The sequence below is a fragment of the Amblyomma mixtum genome, chromosome 5 (genome assembly GCF_055824585.1).
Source record: "Amblyomma mixtum isolate Tamu chromosome 5, ASM5582458v1, whole genome shotgun sequence".
Lineage (NCBI taxonomy): Eukaryota > Metazoa > Arthropoda > Arachnida > Ixodida > Ixodidae > Amblyomma > Amblyomma mixtum.
The window spans coordinates 3,508,255-3,534,751 of record NC_143016.1 but is presented as its reverse complement, the minus strand read 5'-3'; the positions used below and the strand labels follow the sequence as shown (position 1 = coordinate 3,534,751).

The 26,497-nt window shown below is 47.4% G+C and overlaps 2 protein-coding genes across 4 annotated transcripts in view; both read right to left on the bottom strand.

Moving 5' to 3' along the window:
- The window catches only part of LOC149341150 (retinol dehydrogenase 12-like), a 13,160-nt gene extending 1,993 nt beyond the window's left edge, over positions 1 to 11,167 (bottom strand). The window contains exons 1-5 of one of the 2 annotated variants that reach the window (XM_089543030.1): positions 10,682 to 11,167; positions 9,961 to 10,305; positions 7,596 to 7,835; positions 4,644 to 4,736; positions 199 to 393 (exon numbers count right to left, since the gene is read on the bottom strand). In XM_089543030.1, coding sequence (XP_089399156.1) covers positions 199 to 393; positions 4,644 to 4,736; positions 7,596 to 7,835; positions 9,961 to 10,210 — 778 coding nt within the window. In that variant the 5' untranslated portion in view covers positions 10,211 to 10,305; positions 10,682 to 11,167. The remainder of the gene's footprint in view (positions 1 to 198; positions 394 to 4,643; positions 4,737 to 7,595; positions 7,836 to 9,960; positions 10,306 to 10,681) is intronic. The other variant, XM_089543031.1, reaches the window with a different exon arrangement.
- LOC149341147 (retinol dehydrogenase 14-like) overlaps positions 1 to 26,497 on the bottom strand; it is a 243,055-nt gene that overhangs the window by 28,373 nt on the left and 188,185 nt on the right. The window lies entirely within an intron of this gene.

Sequence of the window (26,497 nt, the reverse complement as noted above, 5' to 3'; positions counted from 1 at the left end):
TAGATCGTGTGGTTCTGACCGCTACCATGACTCTTGCTCTTACCAAGAAACTGGAACGTACAGAGGGCACCTCTCTAGAGCTTTGGACAATTAGCTTGTACAAGAGCATTCTCCTCGAACCGAATTCACTACTGTTGCAACCAGCGAGTCTCCTCTTTCTCGGGGACGCGAGATGGAGCCACGGTCCAAAGCACGTACCGGTGTGCCGCAGCTTGTGGGCCAGTGTGCGCGTGAAGGCGACCTGGGCGAGCTTGCTGCAGGCGTACGAAGCGGTCGGGTGGCGCACGGGCGTCAGGCCCCGTGCCAGTTGCTCCGGGTGCTTCAGCGTTCCCAGGTGGTGTATGGCTGACGACACGTTGATCACGCGACTAGGCGCGCTCTTGCGCAGAAGCCCTGCGAACATCCACCGGTCACGTGGCGCTTGTGCTGCGCGAGCGCCTCACTCCTTTTTGTGATCTGAGGCATCTTGACTAGCACGAAAATCACAGGGACCCAGAGGAGAAAGGCATTCTCTCTAAACACGGAGACGTCTATAGGGAGTAAAGGGGGAGTATCTGTCCTCCAGCGCACACCTTTTCACAAAAGGCGGTGCTCTAGAGGACAGCTTGCTCTCTTCTTACTCTTTTCTGTTTAGAGTACAGATAGACACATGGCATTCCTGAGTCCTGACCCTCCCTTCCCGACGAACGCAGTCCTAGACGCCCTCTTCTCCAGGGTCCGTGTCTTTCTGCGCAGGTTAAGATGCTTCAGGTAATCAATTACCAACCAACCCGAATAACATAACCTCTTTGGCAGCTCCTGCAGTTGACTTGCACGGCGCAAGCTTCCAGAGCAAACGACAATGAGCAACTGTACTGTAGGGTCTTTTGTGGTGATAGCGGAGTCAGTTGTGAATTTCCTGGGATAAAGCGTCTTGCCACGCGTAGCAAGGAGCGGCTTGAGTTTTCGGCAGCGTTTGATCGGGAGGCTCTTGCTTACGGCTTCCTGGGCGTAGATTTAACTGAAGCTCGCGTAGTCTGCGAAGGGTAGATGCATGGAACGGAACGGTGTTTTAACTCGCATGTTACCTGAGCACTGCTCGCGTTTTTAACTCTGAAAATGTGGGTAGCTGTAAATCATTATAGGGGTGCTATATTCCTTATAGGGTACTAACCTCGAAAACATTTCTTTAGGCTGTGAGCAGTCTGTAAACGTCGACTGATGAAATTTTTGTGAGGGAAGTCCAGTCGTTCATTTGCAACGGGCTTAAAGACCCAAGAAAGTGGAGTCGGGATATGTGTTTCTGTGTTACATTTTGAGGCTTTTGCGGAATGACGTTTTGGGTTTGAACCTATATTTCTTACTTCTCTTGAGTGTTTGTATATACAGTCATGGTTTTTCCTTGCCAGACGAGTTTTCGTCGAACGTTGGAGTACGTTTTCTGAACGGCCCCACAGGAAACTCGCCTGAGAGGCATTTTGCACAGCTATGCGGTGTTGCAGCAAAATATATCAACATTATTCCGTTGACTACTAAGATATGTTGATAAAGAAATACAGAGATGGGAGCTTTCAGCGCTCGTTCTTGTCACGTCGTGCTATCTTAGCCGAGCATCTTTTGTTTGTTCCTTCACAGTTTCCTTTCGCGCGCAAAAAAAAAGAAGAAGAAACGCCGTGACCGCGTCTGCTCATGGACTAGACAAGCAGCCGAGCCAGCGATCCTGCTCTTGCTCTGCCCTGTAAAAGAAAAGTGCGGTCTAAGCTAACGTAGTGAAGCGGGGGGCTGGCAATTTTTTTTTTGTCTTAGTACTTCTCGGGTGTTGCAGCACACATGGCCTGTATTCGAGTAAATGACACTGCACGACACCTGCGTTTTCAGGCGCACGAGCAGCTAAAACGCAGACCAACAAACGTGAATTTGAAGGTTGCATGCCGGTGGCCCTGATTATTTGATTCGCTGGACGACAGAGAAGTGCAAACGCTGTAGGAGACGACAGAGTGGAGAGGAAGAGCCCATTGCAGGATTCCATCCGCTGGGATTTCATATGAAGGGTACATCCTCCAGCGAAGAACTGGAAGACTGTTGCATAATGCTTCACTGCCGACTAGGGCTTTTTCTTGTGTCACGAATAAAGTTTTGGGCTTAATCACAGTTGCCAACTTGACTGAAGAGACATTGAAGGTTATTTAAGAAACAAAATAGTGGACACTTTAGTCTTGTTAAGCTAAAGTCATAATGGGTGTGCTAGCACTCCGGTTTTCACTTCGGTTTCGGTTCGAGGCTTAGTTTTCAATGCCGAGCAGGCTTCCGACAAATATCGGCGATAACGTTAATGGGTTAGTGGCCATGTATGTGTCCGTGCTCCATAGCGCTGTTTTAATCTGTCGAAGACAAACAATGAACCAACTAGCGCAGACCAAGATCCTCATTGATCGTAAGATTCCCTGATCACTGTTAGATAGTGAATGGCGATGTCGTCGGGCCTCACAGATGCGCGATTGACCGTCCTCACGCACCGCAATTAGCTTTCGAAAACAACCAACGATGTCGATGCCTGGCTTTTTGTTTTTTGCCTTATGTTGTCTATAAAAGCTCTATTTTCAGTGATAACAGCGTCTTTGTCACAAGAACGCAGTAATCTATTGATGCAGGCCGAAATCAAGCCGTCCTCTGTGTACCTTTACGAAGTAGCTCTCGTAGCCTTGAGACACGCCACCGTTGCTGCCGCGTAACTACCCTCTCATCAAAAAGCTTTGTCTCGAGGTGAAAAACAGCGGTGGCATAATCAGAGCCGGGGGAAAAGCTTTCCTGCGGATTGGAAGAGAAAGATAGATGCGGCCCCGTCGGCCGGAGATGGGAAAACCTTGGCCGGTGCGTCAGAAACAACAAGCGCCGCTTTCTCGCCGGCAATGCGAATATCTGCAAACAATGGGAGCCGCGGCCTCCGCCGCCCGCTGAGACAATACGCTCGCCGTCCAAGGTCAAGGCGTGTGCGTTGGCGCTGGTACACACGGGCGGCGGCGTCGCCCTTGCAAACTGCGAGGTGCCGCTTTCGCCGCCTGTTTTGAGTTCAGGAAGCTTTACGCCTGCCCCAACGAACAAAGAGAAAATTGTAATTTTATTTTTACCCGCAGAAGACTTTCTCTCCTTGAAGCAAACGCGAAGGCCGCAAAAGACGCGGAATCAGGGGGCAGTGTTTCCCCCTTGCATGCTGCTGACCTATACGTATCTACCTCATGGCCGGCTTAACCCAAGCGGATTTTGCGGTTGTCTAATTTCACGCTGTAGCGTCTTGGAGCTCATAAAAGAGTCGAGAAATGAAGCGACGTCTTTCCGGGAAGTCCCAACGCTCTAAAGTGGACTTCCTTTTCGAGCTGTCATGTCTGTATTGTTTAAAACAACGAGGTTACGGAGTAAAATTCCGTGCGATCCTCGGCAGACAGAAGCTCTTAAGTCAGAGTGTTGGATGGAGGAATGAACATCACATCAGTAAAAGATATCTGACATTGCAACAAAACACTTCCAGAGGGGTGAAACGGCGGTAAGTACGCGTATCCATGTTGTGCCTCCAGAACGTTCTGTCAAACCATCTAATAACCAAGTCTAGAGGCTTTTACCAGCAGGTGAGCCACATTCGTAATCAGAGAACCGGTAACAAGTGACTTTTTAATTGCAGGACATTTTACTAGCACCGGCAAACGATCGAATCGCAAGCCCGAGTGACAACGTGAGCATGCTTGCAGACGAATGCGAGAAAAGGCAGCCTTATGCAGTGCCGGCAGAAGAAAATACGTGCAGTGTGCATTTCCGAGTTGCCTTTTCTCTCTGTGTGCATGGGATAAAACTGCGCAAATTGACCAAAAAGGTCAACTCGTGAGCACCGATGTGTAGCAACAAATACAGGAAACCTTTCGCGGCATGTGCTAATAGGACGTTTACAAATATTAATTGCATGTGGACAGGTACAGCCTTAGTAATAGGTGTACAGCTGCAGGTGTTTGCTTCTGGACCATGCTGTGTGGACTGTTACGCATTGTCAGCGCTGCAAATCTCTCGAAGGAGATAGGAACGGTCGCCCTAATCTCTGCGAAAGTTATGTTTTCGACGGATGTTACAAGAGCCCCTACTACACGGCTTGGAAGGAAACCCCTTGGGCTCTAAACTTATGACAAAGGCTGTACATAGGGCAGACATGACGGCCGCTTAACGACAGGCCTTGTGACACTGCTTCAGCTTGTGAAAATATGGGCACCCTAGCAATTAACTGCCGTGAATGCGGGCGCCATACCAAGTTCGAAGAATGTACCGCCATTCTTATACACGCTAATCAGATAGGACAAGTCATAAGCGAGTGCAATTTTTGTTCTGATTGTTACGTGACGGTCACCATGTTTCAGTGCACAACTGTCAATTCGCATTCTGTTTTTTTTTTCGCTCTCTCTCGCATATATGGCTAGCGCGGAAGCGCATTTATTGTTTCTAACTTAACTGAAACTGAAAACCGCTACCACAAACATTCCCAACTGCTTCGCGCCATAGAGATTGCAGTATATATTAAATAAATAAATAAAGCCGAAATAGAAGTCCTAGAAGATCAACGAGCCCTTTCTGATTAGCGTATGAAATATAAGATTTAAGTGTGACACAAGATCAATCATACTCACCTAGAAGCCTCATGGTCAACAAGTAGTGACTGAGGTAGTTTGACTGGTATCCCAACTCGTATCCGTCTTCAGTCAGCTTGATTGCTTTGGAATCTGAAAAACAAAGACCACAGAGCGCGGTGTGGTTGTTTTGTCTCTTGTTCCGTAAAAAGTCAAGCGCGTTGAACCATCATGAACGATTCTACTAGGCCCAATTCTCGCCATTTTACCGTTTATGCAGTTCTTGAACATTGAAGCTTTGTTTAATCCACCCTTGAGTGGTTTACAGGGCGAAACAAGCAAGAACTTGTGCAGCTCGGTAAAAGAGAAGACACGGACGTCATCCCTAACGTCCTCAAGGTGGCGCACATGGAGAATGGTGGGGGAGCTCAAGGCTCCCCTCAAGCTCGAACGAACGAACGAACGAACGAACGAACGAACGAACGAACGAACGAACGAACGAACGAACGAACGAACGAACGAACGAACGAACGAACGAACGAACGAACGAACGAACGAACGAACGAACGAACGAACGAACGAACGAACGAACGAACGAACGAACGAACGAACGAACGAACGAACGAACGAACGAACGAACGAACGAACGAACGAACGAACGAACGAACGAACGAACGAACGAACGAACGAACGAACGAACGAACGAACGAACGAACGAACGAACGAACGAACGAACGAACGAACGAACGAACGAACGAACGAACGAACGAACGAACGAACGAACGAACGAACGAACGAACGAACGAACGAACGAACGAACGAACGAACGAACGAACGAACGAACGAACGAACGAACGAACGAACGAACGAACGAACGAACGAACGAACGAACGAACGAACGAACGAACGAACGAACGAACGAACGAACGAACGAACGAACGAACGAACGAACGAACGAACGAACGAACGAACGAACGAACGAACGAACGAACGAACGAACGAACGAACGAACGAACGAACGAACGAACGAACGAACGAACGAACGAACGAACGAACGAACGAACGAACGAACGAACGAACGAACGAACGAACGAACGAACGAACGAACGAACGAACGAACGAACGAACGAACGAACGAACGAACGAACGAACGAACGAACGAACGAACGAACGAACGAACGAACGAACGAACGAACGAACGAACGAACGAACGAACGAACGAACGAACGAACGAACGAACGAACGAACGAACGAACGAACGAACGAACGAACGAACGAACGAACGAACGAACGAACGAACGAACGAACGAACGAACGAACGAACGAACGAACGAACGAACGAACGAACGAACGAACGAACGAACGAACGAACGAACGAACGAACGAACGAACGAACGAACGAACGAACGAACGAACGAACGAACGAACGAACGAACGAACGAACGAACGAACGAACGAACGAACGAACGAACGAACGAACGAACGAACGAACGAACGAACGAACGAACGAACGAACGAACGAACGAACGAACGAACGAACGAACGAACGAACGAACGAACGAACGAACGAACGAACGAACGAACGAACGAACGAACGAACGAACGAACGAACGAACGAACGAACGAACGAACGAACGAACGAACGAACGAACGAACGAACGAACGAACGAACGAACGAACGAACGAACGAACGAACGAACGAACGAACGAACGAACGAACGAACGAACGAACGAACGAACGAACGAACGAACGAACGAACGAACGAACGAACGAACGAACGAACGAACGAACGAACGAACGAACGAACGAACGAACGAACGAACGAACGAACGAACGAACGAACGAACGGTGATGAAGAGGTCGATATGAAAAGCACATCGTGAGAGGCTTCGTTGTTGGTCGAGTAATTTAAAGCAGCGGAAAACGAAGCTGATCTGTTTGCACTGCGGACGATTCGAATCCTGCTCTGGGCAATAGCTTAATTTTTTTTTTCTTCTATTATCGCATAGCGACAGAAAAGTACGGACTGCTTCGGATAATATCCGCCTCATGTTCTTCTCTAGGTAAAGGTTCATGTTCTCTTTCAGCTTTGGATGATGTTCGCCCCAGATTGCCGAGAATGAGAGCTATAGAAGCATTTCACGCTTAATAGAGATAGCCACGAGTGACACCCAGCGCTTCCCAGTACGAAAAATAAATGCAACTGAATGCAGCAGCCCGTAATATTCCAAAAGTGGCGAGGGACACCAGGCGAGCCCTCCAAGAGAAGCGGCTGTCGGCAACGGCTTCTCAAACCGCGAAAGCAGCCGGGAGACAAAGCGCCTGCCGAGTTTGAAGAACTGAGGTGGGGGAATGCGGCGGCATCTCCAGCAGCCAAAGGACATGGCTCATGTGCGGCTGCCACCATCTATCAGCTATCGTAGATTGGTGTATGCGTTTCGTGCTGTATTTTTCATGCTTGCGCCTGCTCGGGACTACGAGATAGTCAAATTTTTATTTCTACATTGATTCGTTTCCATTTTAATGCAGCGCTGGGCCGAGTGACTGACAGGAGCACAGGAGTCGCGGATCCCTAGATGGCCATGAAAGGCCGCAAAATCAACCAAGCATAGAATTTAAATAGAATATTTGCATTGTTGTATAAACTTGCAGCCTTTTGTCACTTATACAGCGCCTCGACAACTACTGATGCGTCACTTTCCTTGCACACATAAGAAGAGAACCACGTTCCTGTGGAAGTCTTGAGAAATGAAATTAAAAATGGCTCATAATATTGCTGCTGTATGCGTCGATTACTGTGCACGTCGCGCATTCTTCTGTGATATTTGTGATTGTGCAGCTTTTTGTAGGTAGCTAGCAATGCCGAGAACAGGTGGCGAGATCTCAGACGCAAGACAAAGGCGTAGCGAACGCAGAAAGCCAAGCGAGAATGTTTACAACGCACCCCATAAGCGACATGACCACTTTGCCGCCGACATCTCTGCAGCTATGTAGCGAGGAGCTCCACGAACCTGGGACGATGCCGGCGTTATTGATGAGCACGTCCAGGCGCGACTCAGTCTTCAGTATGTCATCGCAGAAGTCGTTCACGGACTTGAACGAGGCGAGGTCGAGTTGCTTGACGACCACCTCTTGCCCGGTCCGGTCCAAGATCTCCTGGGCGGCCCGCTTCGCTCGCTCCATATTGCGACAGGCCAGGATGACGCGCGCTTTTCTCCGCGCGAGGTCCATGGCTGTGGCCTTGCCGATACCTGCTCGGACGGGAAGGAGTGCTTGAGAAACTATATTGAGTTTAAGTGAACCAGAAAAGGCGCTAGAGAAGAGCAAATTATTTTTTTCTCAGCGGTTACCGTTTTTTGCACAAGTGCAGCTTTGTATGACCGATTACATATTTTGCGCACAACCAAACCTTGCGGTTGCCACGAACATCGGCGCGTCAAGAAGTAGAGAAAAACTATTGGTTTTCAGGGACAGTTATTAGTCTAAGGAAGCCAACTATAAAAGCACCAAAGCAAGAGGCCTGAGCCTGACATGGTCGGCGTGATGACGGCATTGACGGAAGCACCCCTGAGCAGGTGCGGAAACCAGATAATATGACTTTTTCATGGGCTTGTGCGTGGTTTCCCGTTTGCCGCAGCTTCTTACTTTGAAAATACTGTCAGTGCTCTTAAGTGCTGTTCAGCAACCTACTTAACGAAGTAATGGTCTGAAGCGGCTAACGACTGTTCGTGGAAACGAAAATCAACATTTGTTACGAGGGAAGTAAAACCGCAGTAACTGTATCGCTACCGGTGGACAATTTCAACCGCGCCATAAAGCAAGAGATGCAGGAGGGAGTGAAAGAAGAAAGCGAGAAAGAGTTGGTGTAGTTGAGGGCTCCGGAATCATTTCCACCACATGAGGTTCTTTAACGCGTATCGCAATGGGTGGAAATTAACCAAAAGTCCTCCACTTTGGTGCCCGTTTATCTCACAGCGCAACGATAGCAGGCGACGCTTGACGAGGAGATGAGGCCTCCCAGTGCGCCGCGCCTACGCGAGTCTGAAGTTGTGGGGCAAAGCCTGAGAGAGCTCGACTGAGCTAGTAAATCCAACGGTCCTGTTGTCTCACCCCGTCCCTGTCTTTCGAAGTTTTTTATTGTCTCTTTTAGTCGAGTGTAACTCGTACTCAGTGCTAGCTATCTGTGACGCCTGTATCGAGAATACTCTTCGTTTCCGGTTAAAACTGAATTCCAAAGAAAAAATTTACCCCCGCTATACTTTTATCGACTTTTTTTTTTTCAGATTCAAACCGACGAATTCAACCTGTAAAATAACCGATGCTACGACTTCAAGGTCACTCACAGCTAAGGCAAAGGCGCAGAGTGAGGTAAAGTATGTTCTGTTGATAATACCGTCTAATGTTTGGTCGTGTGATAATACACAACGCCAAAACAAAACACTAAAAAAGATATTTATTTTTTGTTTGCAAGGAAAAGCCTTTCGTCATGTATAACTTACGTTCCTATTTAAATCACTTACACAATATTTATTTTGCATAAGAGGCAGTATACTTTCCGAAATTATATGATTTCACCCCCTATATCCATACAAACAGGGCTGAAAAACAATGAGGGCGCATTTTTGTCCCTTAGTAAATGAAAAATCTTCCCTGATAAGAGAAAATTTCCATTAAGGAATGGAAGCACATGTCAAGTGCCTTTCTTCAGAACACAATATGGACTCGACAGCATCGGAAAACTCTCCAAGACCATTAAACTCTGTGTTAAAAGCTTTCCCTCTGCTATGCACTGCTCGCGATTCATCGCGTGTTTCATGCGTAGGTAATAGAATGACGGGGTGTTAGAATGACGCGATGTCCTGAAACGCACGTCCGTCAAAAGAGCACCACTGAAACATCACGGGGATATAATGGGTGGTCGCACGGCTTAATGTGGCTCATCACGATTTGTTGCCAAAAAGAAAAAAAAGATCGAGACGATGTCAATAACATGCGCTTATCAGTCAATAATTTGGCGAATAGGGCTGCCAAGAGGCGTATCTAAATTTACCAAGCCACACAGAAAATAGCTTGCTCTATAACGTCAGCACCAGGGTTACCTCTTGTCAGCGACAGCTCGGTTTCAAGTAATGTTATTCCTTCCTTTTTCGAGTACAATTCGAATATCTCGCTCTTGCCGCCGTCGAGGTGACACGTGCGACAACGCAGCCACGCGCTGACTAAGGTCAGCGACTACTCGTCTACTATGTTCATTGTAGTAAGTTTGTACAACGAGCGATTCTCATCGATCGTCACGGACGAAAGCATCTCTGTCAGCTGAGCCGCTACTCCACGCGTGACCTCGACCAGCAACACTGCGCGCGCAGCGTGTCTTACCGGCGTTGGCACCCGTGACGATGACGGTCTTGCCTTGCATACTGGCCTTGGAACGGCACACTCCCTTGCGCACGAACAGGGCGAGCACGCACAGCGTGCCCACCTCGAGCAGGAATATGGCCTCGCGCACGGTGCGCCAGATGAGGCCGAACACCTTCTGGTACTCGCCGTGGCGCTCCTCATCGACCGCCGAGGAGCTCCCCTTGGCGAGCGGGCCTTCCGCAATCTTCGTTTCCACGGTCGCGCCCATGTCTCGCACCGCAGCGGCGCCCGCGAGAACGCCACCCGCGTTCGCACTTCGCAGGGCGCCTAGCTGTGCAGGTCCTCGTTCATGCCGACACGCTGCTGCAAGGAAGGGTGCGTGACGGCCGAGGGCCCCCGTCAGACAGATGTGGACAGGGGTCCGCTTTGGAGAAAGCAAACAGCTAACACGAAGGAAGCCCACCTATAAACTTCAGTTTAAACCCCTGGGGGCTGCCGTGTAAAATACGGCGCTCTTTGGGCGCTCCTTGAGGTGGTGTTCCGTAAACTTCCTTCAGGTACTGAGACGTTGGCGAATCGATCACATCCTCTCAGCACAAACTTGGCCACGTGAAAAACTAGCAGTGTTACAGGGGCCCGCTTGTAGAATGCCTGCTGTTTGTTGGCCTGCTCACTCTAATGGAGCATTAGCGGCGGTATAAGAGCAACAACGTTAAAAACAAGAAGAGCTCATACGTACCGATCACGAACGGATGCTCCACAGGAAGAGTTCCTCCTTTTCTCTTGCGATCTTGCTAAGGCTCAAAGCAGGTTCTGTCGGTATCTTGCATGCACTGTCGAGATTTACAGCGCACACACTACAGCAGGATAAAATGGGGCTCAGGTCCACGCCCGACTGACACCAGCGTCGTTTTATCGCAACCACCAATGGCGCTTGCAAAGTTCAACATGCGAGCCTCAAAGGCGCACTATCCAAGCGCGGCGTTTCCTGCTGCTGGCGCAAGCTTTATTCTCGACGCTCGCTCCCGGGCTGACTTTGAACGTTCTCGTTGTCTTTGGTGTCCGCGAAAAGGTGACCGTGGCGGTATGAGGAAGGGACACAGCACGTGAGTGAAAAGTGCGGGAAAGCGTTGGTGCGCAATGTGTGACTTTGCCGCGTCACACGCAAACCGAGGCGCGCTGGACCGGTTCCTCACGGTCGCGTAATCGCACGACGTCACAGGAAAGCGAGCATTGTTCCCTACAAGCGAATATAAGGCCCGGAGAAGTTAACGGGCGGTAGCGGAGAGAGTGTGAGAGCGCAAATAGAATGCGCCTGTTTTTTTATCCTTTTTTGTTTGTGCATACCTTGTTTTGTCTAAGCACGACGCGACTATCCTGCGCTAAGACCGCGACAGAACTCTCTGCCTGCTGTGACGTCAAGGACGCGAACAATGCGGCCACCGGTGCCAAGAAACATAGACTCGTGCGCAACTACACTTTGCATAGGTAGTTAGCGTGTCCGGAATGTAGGCGAAAACAGAAGCCACTAGATAATACACCAGAGGCCGAGGAAGGAGTCCAACTTCTCGGTGCCGTACGACGAATGTGCCGCAACGTCTGATTTCCAAGGAGTCGACGAAGGAACGTCACTTCCGAAGGGGTTTTCCTTCACGTGCTAAGCGGGTGCCACGTACAGTCCCCCTCAAAAGTATACAGCCCAAGGGGTTTGGTTCTAAACTGTTTTGCGCGGCTCCCTAGAACATCCAACAGTCCAAAGCTTGGCAGGATTGAGGACGCGAAGCCATTCCAGTTTTCGAGAGGTTACGGTCGCTGAGGATGCATAACGAGGCATACAGCCGGCCTGACAAGCAACCCCCTTGGGCTGTATACTTTTGACGGGGGCTGTACATCAGAGGTCGTCCCACAAGTGCAGTGCAGTGCGAAAAAGAGCAATGCTTTATTCATGCTATTTAGGAACAGGCCATGCTACAGTGCAGTTGGCGGTGCGGCACAGCTGTGGCACCTCCACGGCTTCGTCCCTTCAGCCGTGGCAGCTGTTCACAATGCAGGGTGCCGAAGGTGTGCGCGTCGCTCACCTTGCAGATCGAGGTTCGGCTCCGCCAGTCCCACCGGGGCGCAGGGGAGCGTCACGCAAGGAGGAAGTGCACTGATCCAGTGGCTGCGCTGAGCGGCAGTCGCCGTATTAATGATTTTAACGCCCAAGAGGGGGCGCGTAAATCGTTTCAATATGGCAGCGCTAATCAGGCAGCCTAGGCAGAATCGCGATTTTTTTTTACTTTAGTCTTCTCGATAAACTCGCAGTTGTTTGTCGCTGGTGGCAACTTCGTGCGAGCCAAACAATCTTTTCTAGAAGGAAGTCGAGTCCGGATGGTTGTTCGGTATTGGCAGGCACTGCGTAACAGTGCTAACACTTCTGAAGGCAGAGATAGCCATGTGTTTTTCTTCTTCCCGTAATGAAATTTCTTTAAACTGCCTATGTCTGTCCATACCCTTTTGTTTATAAATTATATAGACCTTATATTGACAAAAATTTATAGAGTAGCCAATAGGCGATACAAATCCTACAGACAGTCTATAGATTTATTGTCACACTCTTTTAGTAGACTTTTGTCTGTAGACTATGAATGGACAAACGGAAATATCTACAGAAAGAGGCCACCGCGGTAGCTCAGCGGTTATGGCGCTCTGCTGCTGACCAGAAAGACGCCTGTTCGATACCAACCGCGGCGGTCGCATTTCGGTGGAGGCGAAATTCTAGAGGCCCGAGTTGAGTGCGATGTCAGCGCACGTCAAAGAAAATTTCCGGAGCCCTCCACTACGGCCTCCGTCATAGCCTAAGTCGCTTTGGGACGTTAAACCCCATAAAAACCATAAAACCAACCATAGAAAGACAATACAGACTACACGAAATCTATAGAAAGTGTATAGGCCGCATTCATAGGGTTTTCCGCGTCCCGTCTGTAAGTACGGCGCATTTGTAAAAAAAAAATCTATTTTCTAGCAGGAGTGAGAGAAATAAACGAGAGACATGAAAGCAATCACTGGCCGTGTTTTGAAAACGGCTGGCTTGAAAGCGGAGCAGCACGCGGTGGACGCGTGCCTTGGTGGGAATTTAACGCGTAAGACTTAAAATGATGGTACGACAAATCAAGAAGGTCAGGTAAGCTATACTCAGCGACTGTCACTTTTTTTTTGCTACTTCGTAGAAACCAAACTAGAAGAGTTTGCCACACTCTAAGAAATGGTACCCTCTCAGAAAGCTGTTCATGTTTTTTTTTATTAAAAATCGAAACTTCAAAATATTGCTGTATTGCGTCCTTTTTATTTTGTACATGTTGTCTACGAAGGTACAGCTTTCCTGGATCTTTCTCGCTTGGTCTTGGTTCGTTTATTCTCCCCAATAAGAAACAAGCTGTCAGTTAGTGCGCCCATGTGTACTCGTATGTGTCTCATGTGTTCTCTGCCATTTACTTTCGGCGATTTTTCTTAAAAAACTAAAAAGGGTAGACTGCCCATTGTACTCTCTCTAGCTGCGCTTAACTCTACCTAAATTTACTGAGGAGTGAAACGCCACCTTCGGCAGTGGAAAAAATTTCCTGCGCACTCGCTCTGCGGCCAAAATAGTTATATGTTTATTTTCTTCATTCGTGTAATGCACCGCGGTAGTACTGTCCGCAGTGACCTGAACCACGCGAAGTACTTCCATCGCTGATTCCGCTGAACCTAAATGAAAAGATATGCTTTTCAGCGACAGGAAGAAAAGTGATAACTCTGAGGAAAGGTTTTCAGTAAATGCCATTCACTAAAGAAATGCGCTTACATATTTGAAGAGGCTGTCTTGTAACTGTCGCAATTTTTGCGAAAAAATAGTCATATCTCTGAGAGAAAATATTTTATGCTTTCGATGGTGCTGTTCGCCCTTCTGCACATCTGTTTCAAACCAGCTACCTTCCGAGACCATAAATGCTTCGCAGAAACGAGCGACGGTTCGGTTCAAGGAAAACACTTGCGTTAGAACCCCATAAACCTTCGCGATTCGCCGAATACTAAATACTTCATGTACCTCAGTCTAAATACTTTATGCAGCAGTGCTACTAGGTGTGAATGCTCGACGCTAGCGCAAGTGAACCAAAACAGGATTTTTAATGCAAAAAAGTTATGCAGCAGGACGCCATTTATCTCTTTTCAAGAAATACGAACCTTCAACATTCAGTGCACGATGAAATTCATCCGAGCGAAGATTTTCTGGGGTGACCAACTATTATGTGACCCGCTTAATCGCTGACTGAGCTGCGCCAACTCTAAAGCTGCAGTGATGAATCACTGGCCAGTTGGATCCCTGGAGTTTGGAAAATATACAAAATAAGCCGGTGCGACACTCTAAGTGACACAAATAGTATATGCGTTCAAAATCGATGACGCTCGTCTCAGCTGGCTTTGTGTCCCTTGTAAAGCTCCTTTTGAAGAATGGGCGCGCCTCAACAAGTTTTTCCTATAGCCTTAGGAGAGTTGCGAGATACCACTGATCAAATGTCATTTTCCAACACTCTCGGAGCTGACGAGCTGACCAAGTACAGCTGTCATGAACATATTAGTGAGAATGGCGTGACCTTCCAAAGTGTAGCAAAATATATAAAAACTGCGATTTGTGGATGGCAACCACCTATCAAGCTTTCTAATGTAGATTATAAAATATCCACAAAAGTCCCATCGAATCCACGAAAGATGCAGGAGCGCAAAGCACGAACACGGAGGAAGGCCTGGGAATGGGAGGGGCGAAAGGTACTCCTTTATCTTTCCTGAATAATACGCAACAGTAAGCCCAGCTACAAGTATTGCTCCTACCGAATCTGTTGCAGTTTGATATGTACGCGTATACTTAGATTGGACCTCACCAAACGTGTGACTAGGGGGGGGTGGGGGGGGATGAGGACCAACCTACATGTTGTACAGTATTGCAATATTGTTGCGTCTCTCGAGAGCAATTAGCAATACTGAAAATCGACTTTGCAAAGGCATTTAGAGCACGTCAGTATTGGTTTCGCTGTTTGTATGTCGTTAAAATAACCGCTCAACACACTTGATCGTTAATGGTTGTCTTTCACAACCAGCATCCCTTCTATCCTCTGTGAAAGAAGGTTGCCCTTTATCTCCGCTGCTCTTCGCTCAGTACTTGGAAGCGTTGTGTGTGAGTATTATGAATAGTGGTGCCATTCGGGTTTCTTTATTTCTGGCAAAGAGCTCAACGCATTATTACCACATGCTGATGATCTCACGTTTTTCTGTGTTGATGAGCCCAGAAATGTCGAAGCTGTTCGGAAGAGTTTGGTTCAGTTTCTGGTGCTCGCATAAATCGTTGTATGGGTGGCTCTAGACCTGCTGATTATGCTGGCGTTTCATGGACTCGCAAGCCATCGAAATACCTTGGCTTCCCGTTTAATGCTTGTTAACATAGTTCACATTATTGGAAATAACGCGTACCATCTCTGCAAGGCTATGTTGAAACTTTTGTCCCACACGGTCTTTCGATATTCGGCAGCGCGGCGGCTTGTAACAATTCTGGACGCTAAAACTTGTTATGTGCTGCAAATTATTCATTGTACTAGACTTAGTAGACGGCGCTTTCACAGATTGTTCGCTAACTTTGTGTGGGATTCGTCTTTTAAATCTATGATACTAGGTAACGTTTGCCAACCTGTCAGGGGAGGTGGCCTCGGTTTAATACATCTTTATGAGCGACAGATTGTTTCGCGTTTCATGTTTTCCAAAGCTACTTCCACCGTGCATTCCTGCTAGGCAATTTTTTAAATGTTTTTCTTACTCTTACTGCGTCTTTCGATATTTGCGATCATCCATATTTATCGGGGTAATGAATGAGGTGTGGTTTGGTGTTAGTTTTTTTTTACTTGTTCGTTTTCTGCTTCGTTCAGGTTTTCAGGGTCACGGGAACGGTTGCACAAAGATTTGATTTCTATGCTCTTCCCTCCGCTCTGTGTACTTCGGCCTGCCTGGACAGAGCGTACTCTCAAGAGTGCGTAAAATTCCTCTCTTGCGGTGTACAAAGACTTTCTTCTAAAGCTGCACGCTGAGGCATTGTCGCCTAAAATAAGGCTGTAGAAAAAGGTGAATTCTGTGTCCTCTGTTGAATGCCGCCTTTGTGATGTTCCGGAAACAACAGGGCATTTCTTCATCACTCCTAACGACGCAATACTGTCCTGGGTGTCCTACAGCGGACACTGAAAAAGCGAATTAATTTGAGTGCGCGTTCTGCTCATATGGAAAACTCGCACGACGGACCGGCATTTTGAATCCCTTGTATCAACAAAATCCCATTTAGGCCTATTCATTGTTAATCTCAGGGAAGTGTCGCCCAGAGAGACTTCAAGACGGAGTGGCACTCCTTCTTGGAGATGTGTTCAGACTTGCCTGTATTCAAGCGTTTTATTAGCATGGGCTGGTTTGGTTTTGAAATGGATTCCATGCTGCTTTCTAAAAACTTTGTAAGTATTTCATATACATAGAGCTTTATTAACAAGTAATAAATATGCGATGTTTCAGGGGGAAAGCGTCAATTAAGAGGCAGCGTTTCCGGAGCACGGCTTAAAGCTCAGTGGTTCAATTTCTCTCTAGGCTGCAGCGGCGTTCCTTCAGATTTTCGGAACAGAAGGGGTATACCCACTTCTGCAGAGGGAGTGTGCTGCGATCTGGCTTGGCAGGAGTGCAGAAAAAAAAATTTACCCCCGATTTACTCCGTTAAACCAAATGCGGCGTACGTACACTAACAAAATATGTATTGACCCTTCGTATAGGTTAAAAAGGGGGGTTTTACTCATGAAGTAAACGGCAGCTGGCGTATACGGGTTTCAGCCTTTCCACGTTTCAGTAGCTGCCGCGAAACTGGTTTCCCGGCTTTACCCGGGCACAGGGGCTTTCTGTACTCCATTGGGACCTCCTTTCTATCTCTGATTCTCTCTATTCTTACTAGCTTGTGACTCGATCCAGTTGGCATTATGATCTTTCTCTTTTTCTCCTTCCACACCCTCCTTTAGCTCTTTACTTACGGTGCGGTTGAGGTGTCCACGGAGATTTTAGACAGTTATGCTCCATTTCTTTTCCTCAAAAACCACTAGACCTACCTTTGTCTGACGGAGGCATAGACTGGCATGCAGCGTGGTGCTTCTTTCGGGTGTTTAGTGCAGATTTGTGACATTTTTGAGTGATTATACAAGTGCAGCGAAACATGTAATCGCCCGTCTGCAGTTCGCCTGGACAGTCCGTTCGTGGTAATGCGCCTATCCCAACTTCTATGAGGCTTGGCTTGGTCAGAATAAAGGGCCTACCGGGATTGCTAACGAAAGTGAGTATAGTGTTAGTAAATTACTATCACGGTGGGATGGGGGAGGCGTTGTAAATGAATTTATATTGCCATGTACGTTACCTCGATTTGCTGCTGCCTGCTCGGGGCGAGTCGGCAACGAAGAGGATGATGGTCCAATGGGTCGCTCGTGTACTCAGTCACTACTGCTTCACCTGGTTCCTGTTTCTTCCAAGTTTCTAGTCCTGGTGCCCCTGCCCCGGTTTCCCGAGTGTCTCGACGACCCGCGATCATTAGTCGTTTCACAATTTGTTCGCAGTGATGTGACGCTACAACAGCCAGGCGACGACTTATCACTAGTACCTCATTATTGAGCGTTCGCGGACCAACCACACAGCTCTGGAGGACGTGTCTTGTGCTCGCTGCTTTCACTCTTCTGCTCAGGAGTTGTGAAACGGGGAAACGTAGTGCGAAGAATTTAACAGCTCTAAGACGGGACAAAGGAGAACGAGACAGTCACTTACGCTCATTAACAATAAAATTATTTATTGCGACATGTGAGGCAGCATATTTATTTATTTATTAAAAATACCTCAAGGGCCCTCGTGTGAGGGCTTTACATGAGGGCTTTACATATGGAGCAACCATGGCGAGCAAAAATTACAAGGAAAAGGAAAATAAAAAATGACGGACTATTTGTCGTGGTTACACCACATGCGCATTAGGTGCGCTGGCATTTTTGCTTTCCTCTCTCATTGGGGCATTATCTCCTTTGCATTCACAGATCCCTGGGAGTCCTCATGCCACTTCTTGCGCAGTGATGCAGCGGTTAATCGGTGCGCCACTGCCCTGAGATGGCAGGTGCTCCCAGCGGTGGGGCTTGTGAGACCCAGGTTGCTCTTCCCGAGCAACCCCTCACCACCAATTATCAATTGAACTTCCGCCTGCCATAGCGAGCAGTTTGCTCACAATCTGGTGGGCAGGTTGCGATGACATCAAAAGGTCATGTGACTATGTGGCCACGTGCCACAGGGTCGCAGGGGGACTTCACGACGGTGAGGATGTCGCGAGTCGTGGTTTTGAGAGCGCACACCGAAGCGTGACCATTGGTTCTCGCCACTCGCCACTTTTCATTTTAGTGCATACTTTGTTTTGCTTTCTTTTTCCCTTGACGGCGCCGTGGGGTTATTGGAGGTGGCATCGTATACTCTGGTTTTGCGCCAGAGTCAAACGACGTCTTTTCTTCCTGTCTACAAGCCACGGCATCGGTGATCGCAGGGGCCAAGTGCCGTATTTTCATTCCTAATGTGTGTGTGTATAATGTGCCCCTAAACAACCATGTAGAAAAGTATACGAAATTCGAGCTGTACACCGAACTACAGTTTCGCAGGCCGTTTGATATACCGAACTGCTCATCGTGCCCTTAGAAAAAGCACTTCTCCTAACGGCGCTCTTCGATCACTTGACGGCTCGACTGCGCAGCCTTGGGAATCTGCTGACAGCGACCGGAGGAGAACGTGGGGTGTTTTTGACGGTGACCTTCGGCCTCCTGTAATCGTTTTCCAGCTGTCATTTCGTGAAGGCAACCTAACTAAAGCCTCTTGACTACCCTTGCTTGGCGCTCTTCGATGCCGAATCCATTGCGGAAGCCAACCGTAATTTAAAGTCAGTAAGCGATTTTCTATTTATAGTGTACCTGCAACAGGATTACACATCTTATGGTAGGCAGTGGACACTTCTAAAGTCGCGTACACAGCGGCTTCAATGCGAAGCAGGTTAGCAGCGTTTTTGCCAGCGGTTAGCTGCCAGCAAGCCGGCGGGCTGCACGTCACTGCAAACAAGCCTTTGTTGTTGAGCAGCGTTGTTGAACAGACAAGGAAAAGGACCGCCTTTGCATTGCGAGATTGCAGATTTTTTTGTCCAAAACGAAGTGAAGAGTAGGGAGAACGCGGCGCAGGTTGGTCAACGAGAAGGCAAGGGCTCCAGTGGAAAGCCAGGCTGCGATAACGAGAAGTCCAGAGGTTCGAAGGAGTCGGCAGCTTCGCTGTTTTTCGCATGTTATTTCAAATAGAATGAAACTTATGTGTTTTGTTTTACAAATGATGATAAGACCAAAAAGTGCCAGACACTGCTTTCTCGCGAAGAAAGGAAAAGGGGCATTCCATCAACTTGGTCGATTACTCCTCTGTTCTTTCAACGGACTTATGTCGAAACAATGTCGCAGCAAAGGAGTGAAGTGCAAAAAAAAAAATATGGGGCAAGACACCTAACTCAAATGCGCGATCTTGCGTGGAAACCCGTTGACAACACAGCAAGTGAACTGCATTCCGCGGCAGGCAGAACGAACGATAACAGAGGTACAATAGTGAAGAACTCTCGCCCGTCTCTTGCTTCACCGAGGCAGCGAGGGCAGCTTTGTGACCGAAGAGTTCTCACAGGAAATCTCGAATAGAGGTTGTGGGGGGAGCGGACCCCCCTGGAAACATTATATAGCAGAAATGAAAGCGCGTACGTATTTGGTTCAGAAGTCAGTACAAACGGAAGGCGCCCTCCATCGGCTATCTAGCTCATTCTTCCCCAAACAGGTTATACAAGGAGTTCACGCAAAGATAACAAAGCCTGCTGATGTAACCGTACCACCAGCTCGTTTAACGAGCAAGAGCATCGACAGCCTTATTGAATCTGATTATTATTGGAATCTCGCATCTGGCGACCGGAGAAGATTGCATGGCTCATTGCTGGCACTGAACACAGAATTCGGGTGAACAGAATTCCGACAGAATTGCTAGTGGACCCAGCTCAAATAGTTTGTACAGCGCTAAAATTGACCCAAAAGTTCCCTGTATCCAGATGGAAATCATAATGCAATTCTATAACTAAATGCTTTTAGTGGGCTGTGAGTACGTTTTCTAAGTTCTCGTTACTTGTGATAAATGTTCGAAATTCGTATTTCAGCTTCATCGCGCGCACTAAAGGGACCGCGAGCCTGTTTTGAGTAGACAAAGGACAAGCTTGTGTAAATTACACATGTGCGGGAATGGGGCGCAGAGAAGTGGTGTTCTATGACAGTGCCAACGTGAGATAGCTTTTTTCAGAATGTTTTCTTAGTACGCTTATACAAAGGAGCGTTGATCACGCCACCTCTTGCGTGCGTTATTCACAGTCCACTATACGCCCACATTGGGAGAGGGAAAAGTATAGAATAACAAGGAAGTGACGTGGGGTGTAAGGTTGAAGGAAGAAAGGTCCAACCAACAGGGAGCGGAGAACAAGACGCACGTCAGCCTACGTCCTCCGGAAGCCTCCCTTCGGGCGGTCTCCGTGTTTCATACGTATGTGGCGTGGGCCTGTAAAGAAAGGCGATCTCACTGCTATTATTATGCCAGTGCGACTGCGGACGCTGGAAGGTCAGAGGCGCTCCGGAGTGGGCAGTCCACAAGAGCAACTTCAAAATATTAAGACGAAAGTCTTTAATGGCTCATACTGTCATCCGTTCACAAAGCGTGACACACGCGTTTAACTCGGGAACTAAAAAAAGACAGAAGAAAACCAATGGTTGCTTCAGATAGAGGAGGAAAAAATGAACCTGGAAGCCAAGTTTGATGACTGTAGATTAATTAATTATTTAATTATAGGCAAAAATGACGAAATTGCGTCGAAATAGCGCGGACGTCGATATAGCCACGGGAACAATGTGACCTCACATCCACCGGAAGTGGTCACGGCATAGTGAAAATTGTCACAGAATTGTCGGAAAAACGTTAGATTTGTGCCAAATTAGATGAAAAAATGTGTAATTAAGCGTAATTTACACTTAAGATCCTCGAAAGATGTATAATTTTGGTATCAATATAGCCATGGGAACGATGTGACGTCACATTCACCAGAAGTCGTCACGGTATAGTGCCCTCGGCTTTCGCCTCTCAACACTTTAGTTACCAAAATGTCCTCGCAATTTTTCCTTCTTGAATTAATTAACCGGCCTCCCGAAGAAAGCCGTTCTAGGTCCGCCTTTCCCATGTGTCGCGGCTCCCTTTTTTGTATTTCTGACGTTGTAAAAATCACTCGTCTGACTTCATTGTGCCCTAATGTAAATCAAATATCCCCACTTTCGCCCTCACCTTACCGATAGTTTTCTGAACCTTCCGGTATCATTTATCAACAGCGTTGACTTCACAATCATTTTCGTGTTAGAAGAGATGACGGGTGTCGGCACCAAGTGGAGACGAGGGATGGCGACCGGGCCACAGAAAATCTGCCGAGTGCTTAGTTCAGACCCTGGTGAGGAGGACCTTTCATGATAGTGCCGCCCACATTAAACCCCTTCAAATGATCCTCACCGCATTTTGTTCATTTATTTTACTTTCATGAAGAACAATCCACGCAAGCACATGCTTGCTTCTCCGCGTCACCACATCACAAATGTCCTGACGCATTCCCTGGAGGTGGCGATGAAGGGGGTATTTGTGTGAACGGAGCTTCAACGAGCAAGAGTGAAATACGAGCAGAAGTGAAATCACCATGCTGCAGGCAGCACCTCGTCAGCTCGAACGTGCCTGAGTTCGAAAAAAGCCCGGCTGCGCTTGCCGTTCCACTGGTTGCGGTGGAAAAGAGCGCGACACTGGACGCGGACAAGAATAGTCGAACAGGCGAGCTTCGCCTCCTACGCTGGCGGCTGTGCACAGAGCACATAGATACTGGCCACGGATCAGATAAGCGGACACTGCGAGAGCGTGGCAAACGCCGACAAATTGAATAGGCGCAATATTTCCCGTTCTTCTTCCTGTTGCTTACAAGGCGAGAGAGAAACAAAGATGTGGTACAAGGTCCTTGCGTAGAACTAGAAAGCGCAAAGGACATCATCCATGTAGGAAGGAAAAAAGGCAACACGGCCATCTAGTGGCTGTCTCAGCAGGCAAAATGGTATGAACGCAGTTGCCGCGCCATCTCCCGATTATGACTGCACTTTGTGCTTCTTGCCCTGACCGGTCAAGGCGCGGCAGCAGCCGCGCGCGCTTCTCGAGTATCTCGAGTGTGACCAGTGAGTCCGACCGCGGTTGAGCTTGTCACTAGCGCTTTCCGCGGCTTCTTTAAGGTCGGGAAATGGAATTAGGTGCGCATTAATGAGCCAAAAATTGACTATGATGCCACCTTCGCATTTAATTTACTTAAACAAGTTACATGGCCGCTCAAAGATCTGAAAGTCGATATTTTCGAATGATGCGTAAGTGTATATACAATGTGCTTCACGTAACTTCCCAGCAAACCACAAGCCTGCCAGCGACGTCTTTATTGAATCTAATCGTCTACTTCTACAGGAATCATCTTGTAGATGTCTAGCTTACCAACCTTCTTGAGAAAAAATTAATAACATAGTCGTGATGTTGTATCGACATCAGCCATAGACTACGCGTAGTTATATTCAGTGACATCGAAGGAAAGTGAGACCCCCCACACCTAATCGTTTTTCGAAACTCACATTATCAGGACACTGATGCTATACTAAGCGGATGACATTTAAGCTAAATCTGTTCGAACCCGCTGAATTTTGCCGAGTTTTTTTTTTTTTCATGCGCTTCCCCTTTTTCCGGACAAGAACAGCTGTTGGGAATAGCAATTCAACAAAATGTATTAATTCCATGTGGTTGTTGAGTAAAGCAGAGGTTCCTTCATTGGATCCAGATTAGGCATACACTGTACTACTATCAGTCTACGTCGCATAGATGTATGCAACGGAGGTAGGTGTTCGGACAGGAGGGCTAGGCACACAAATCGACAGCTATTGCGTAAGCTCGTTTTAGTGTTTAGACACTAAATGCGGTTTTCATCAACACTGTACATGAACCTACTCGACGTTATAGCATAGATAATAAATAAAAGGCCCCGACACTCGTTTATGTAACTTTGATGAGCAACAGTCTAACATTAGCCCTCATGAGGCCACCGTTCCCAGGGGGTATGTAAACATAAGTGACGGTGACCTGTCAGGCTAGCAAATGGAGGCGTCTTTCGGGCCCTTCGCAACTGAGATCTAGGGGCTGTCGACGATTGTGGCGAGCGGAATTTCTTCACAGTATATTTGTTGCCCTCTCACATTTCCTTCAACTCTTGTCTGTCTGCGCACGGCAGTAGTTGACTGAGCTCGACTCAATGGACAGGCCCGTGCAATACACTTTTCATTCTTCCTTCAGTCGCAATGGGGCGGCCGCGTTTCGATTCTATATAGGCGGAACGCAAAAGGTGTCCGTGTGCTGTGCGATGTCAGTGCACGTCGAAATTAAAGCGGAGCCCTTAACTACGACATCTCTTTCTGCTTTGAGTTCCAATAGATATTTAAATTAACTGAAAATTGCTGCATGAAAAGTTCTCTGATGGTGTGTGTGCTTTCAGCACCACCGATAATACCCTACTGCACGAAACTGTGACTTCATCTTTTGGTATCATGTACATTGCATCATGTTTATTTCACATCACAAGTGTCTATTCCACCAAGTGTCTATTCTATTCTTCACTTGGCAGAAAATTCATCAGCATCTCGCATATGTCTATATCTGGAATTCTACAGCACATACTATACCTCGGAATGAACACTAATTTTAGTTGTATAGGTGCTTAGATAATTGGAAAGCGATACTAAAATAGATGTCTGCTGGAGGTGTCAAATATCTAGTGTCAAATATCTTATGGACGCCCATGTAATGTTTTTGGGTTTGCTGAGTTTAGCCAAAGCGTCAAAAACGCAGACAGATTAAACCAAAGATATATTTTTTGCCTACGTGTAGCGCAGCTCATGGTATTTTTTTATGCAGCTCTGAAAAACTTGGATTTTCATTACTTTAAAAAACAAAAAACAAAACCGGACTATAACACGATAGAGCACAAACGAAAAACATTCATACAGCAGGCTCTTCCGTGCTTACAATTTTCATTTTAGGCTTAAGCGCATTTCGGCTTCTAGAAGGGTTCATAAACAACCTATCGGTTTTTATTTTGTATCAGTGTACCGTATTTGCCAAAAGTGACAAAGCGCTGGGGTTTGTTTCTTAGCCATTTAACACAACATTTATGGCACACCTTAAGCTCCAAATCTCTGTAGCTTAAGGAGAACCCTTGCCATTCGCTTTCTTGACTTTGTGGTATTTAGCGGTGCCATAAGAGCTCCACTATACGGCTGAAAAGCAAACCCTGCTTCCTGGCAACTTTAGGCAAAGATCACATGTGAGCAGTGAGATGTGACCCTGTCCATAGAGACGTGAGATCATCCAGTAAACTTAGTTCAGCAAGTCCGCCAGTAAGCGAAAGCCAGTGATGTCCTGGACTAGGGGTGCCACCCAAGTTACTCGACCAACCATTCTGACTTCGAATAAATGTTTTATCTCTCTTTCTCTCCCTCCTTCGCCGTTTTATTTTCATTTTTATTTTTATTTTTACAGAGAAAGTTGCTATACCTTCGGTTCCGATATATAACCCTTCATTCTACCGAGGAATCTACAGCGTCAGCCGTAAGACCTTAAGTATTTATTGATTCAATGTATTTCAACTTCATTAATCTGATTTAATTTAATACCATTCCATTTAAGGTGGCTGCCCGCTGCTATCGCTGGCAGGTGGCAAAATGGAGAGAGGGAAATCTACCTCTCTGCATATAGGGGAGTGGAGTGAGATGATAAGTGCAAGAGAGAAGTGGGAGAGAGAGAGAGGCGATGGGTGGCCAGATCAGATTTCGCTAATTCGCATGAGCACGCCTAGGCTTTCTCTCACAGCTGGAGTTGCAGGCACCACGGCCAAATGCAGGGATAAATCGCTAAACGAAAGATATATAACAGCTTTCGCTGGTTAATGCGCTAAACCGGTAAGCTTAGCTCTACAATAAAAAAAGTGACTATGCTCTTGCTCTACCTATTGTAGCGCTCCCAGTGATCTTTTTAACTAACGAAGCGTGCGCGCTAAGCGCTTCCATGTGAGCGGCCGCTGATCGCTTCGAAGGCCTGCGGGTTGCAACACACACGCACAAAAAAAAAAAACAAAAGATGTGAATACCTTGAACTACATGATATCATTTCTTTCGCTTCCTGTTTTGTTTAGTTTTTTTCTGCGCGATTACTGATCACGACCTTCGTTTCAAGTTGCCTTCGGCGGCCTGCCTATCACCTGTCACAGGCGATGGCGCGCGCTTTCAGTGTACCACAGGAAGGTGTTATTGCCAGTAGTGAATGTTGGGCTGTTACTCGAAAAATATCTGATAATACATTTTTCTTTTTCTCAAAAAGATTACTGAGATTTTGGGGGCCAGAAGTGTCTCGGTAGTCGGCATAGAAATCGGACAAGTATGGCCATGAGCAGCACTGAAAAAATATACCGAACATGTATACAAATGTAACGCGGATACCAGTGACAGCTGAGGTGCTGCGAAATGTCGATGGTGGAAGGCGGGCGAGGGGCACCTCGTGCCATCACGAGTGACGTCATTGTTTTTGCACTAATCAGTGATTAGCTTTCTGGCCGATCAGTGCAGCGCATTTTCATGACGTCGTACTTAACATCACTGCATTCTGACCAATCAGCGTGACACATTGCACCTGGTTGTGTTATAACGACAACAACGACAACAACGACGAATTACGGCAAACATGGCCTCAACAACAGTCGCTGTAAAACATATCTGCAATGTTCGGTTTTTCTGCTGCACATGCAGGCCTCAGCACATGTTCGCAGAGGTGAAGATCACTTCCATGCAAGCGCAAGTGCGTCCGTGCACTTTACCGGCAAAATATTCACTATACATTTTAAGAGTGGAAACCATCATCATCATCATCATCAGCCTGACTACGCCCCCTGCAGGGCAAAGGCCTCTCCCATATCTCTCCAACTAACCCTGTCATTTTCCAGTTGCGGCCACCGTAACCCCGAAAACTTCTTAATCTCATCCGCCCACCTAACTTTCTGCCGCCCACTGCTACGCGTTTACCTTCTATAGGAATCCACTCCGTTACCCTTAATGACAAGCGGTTATCTTGCCTTCGCAGTGCATGCCCTGCCCAAGCTCATTTCTTCCTCTTGATTTCGACTAGGATATCATTAACCCGCGTTTGTTCCATCATCCACTCCGCCCTCTTCCGATCTCTTAACGTTACACCTATCATTTTTCTTTCCATAGCTCGCTGCGTTGTCGTTAACTTAAGATGAACCTTCTTTGTTAGCCTCCACGTTTCTGTACCGGTAAGATACAGCTGTTGT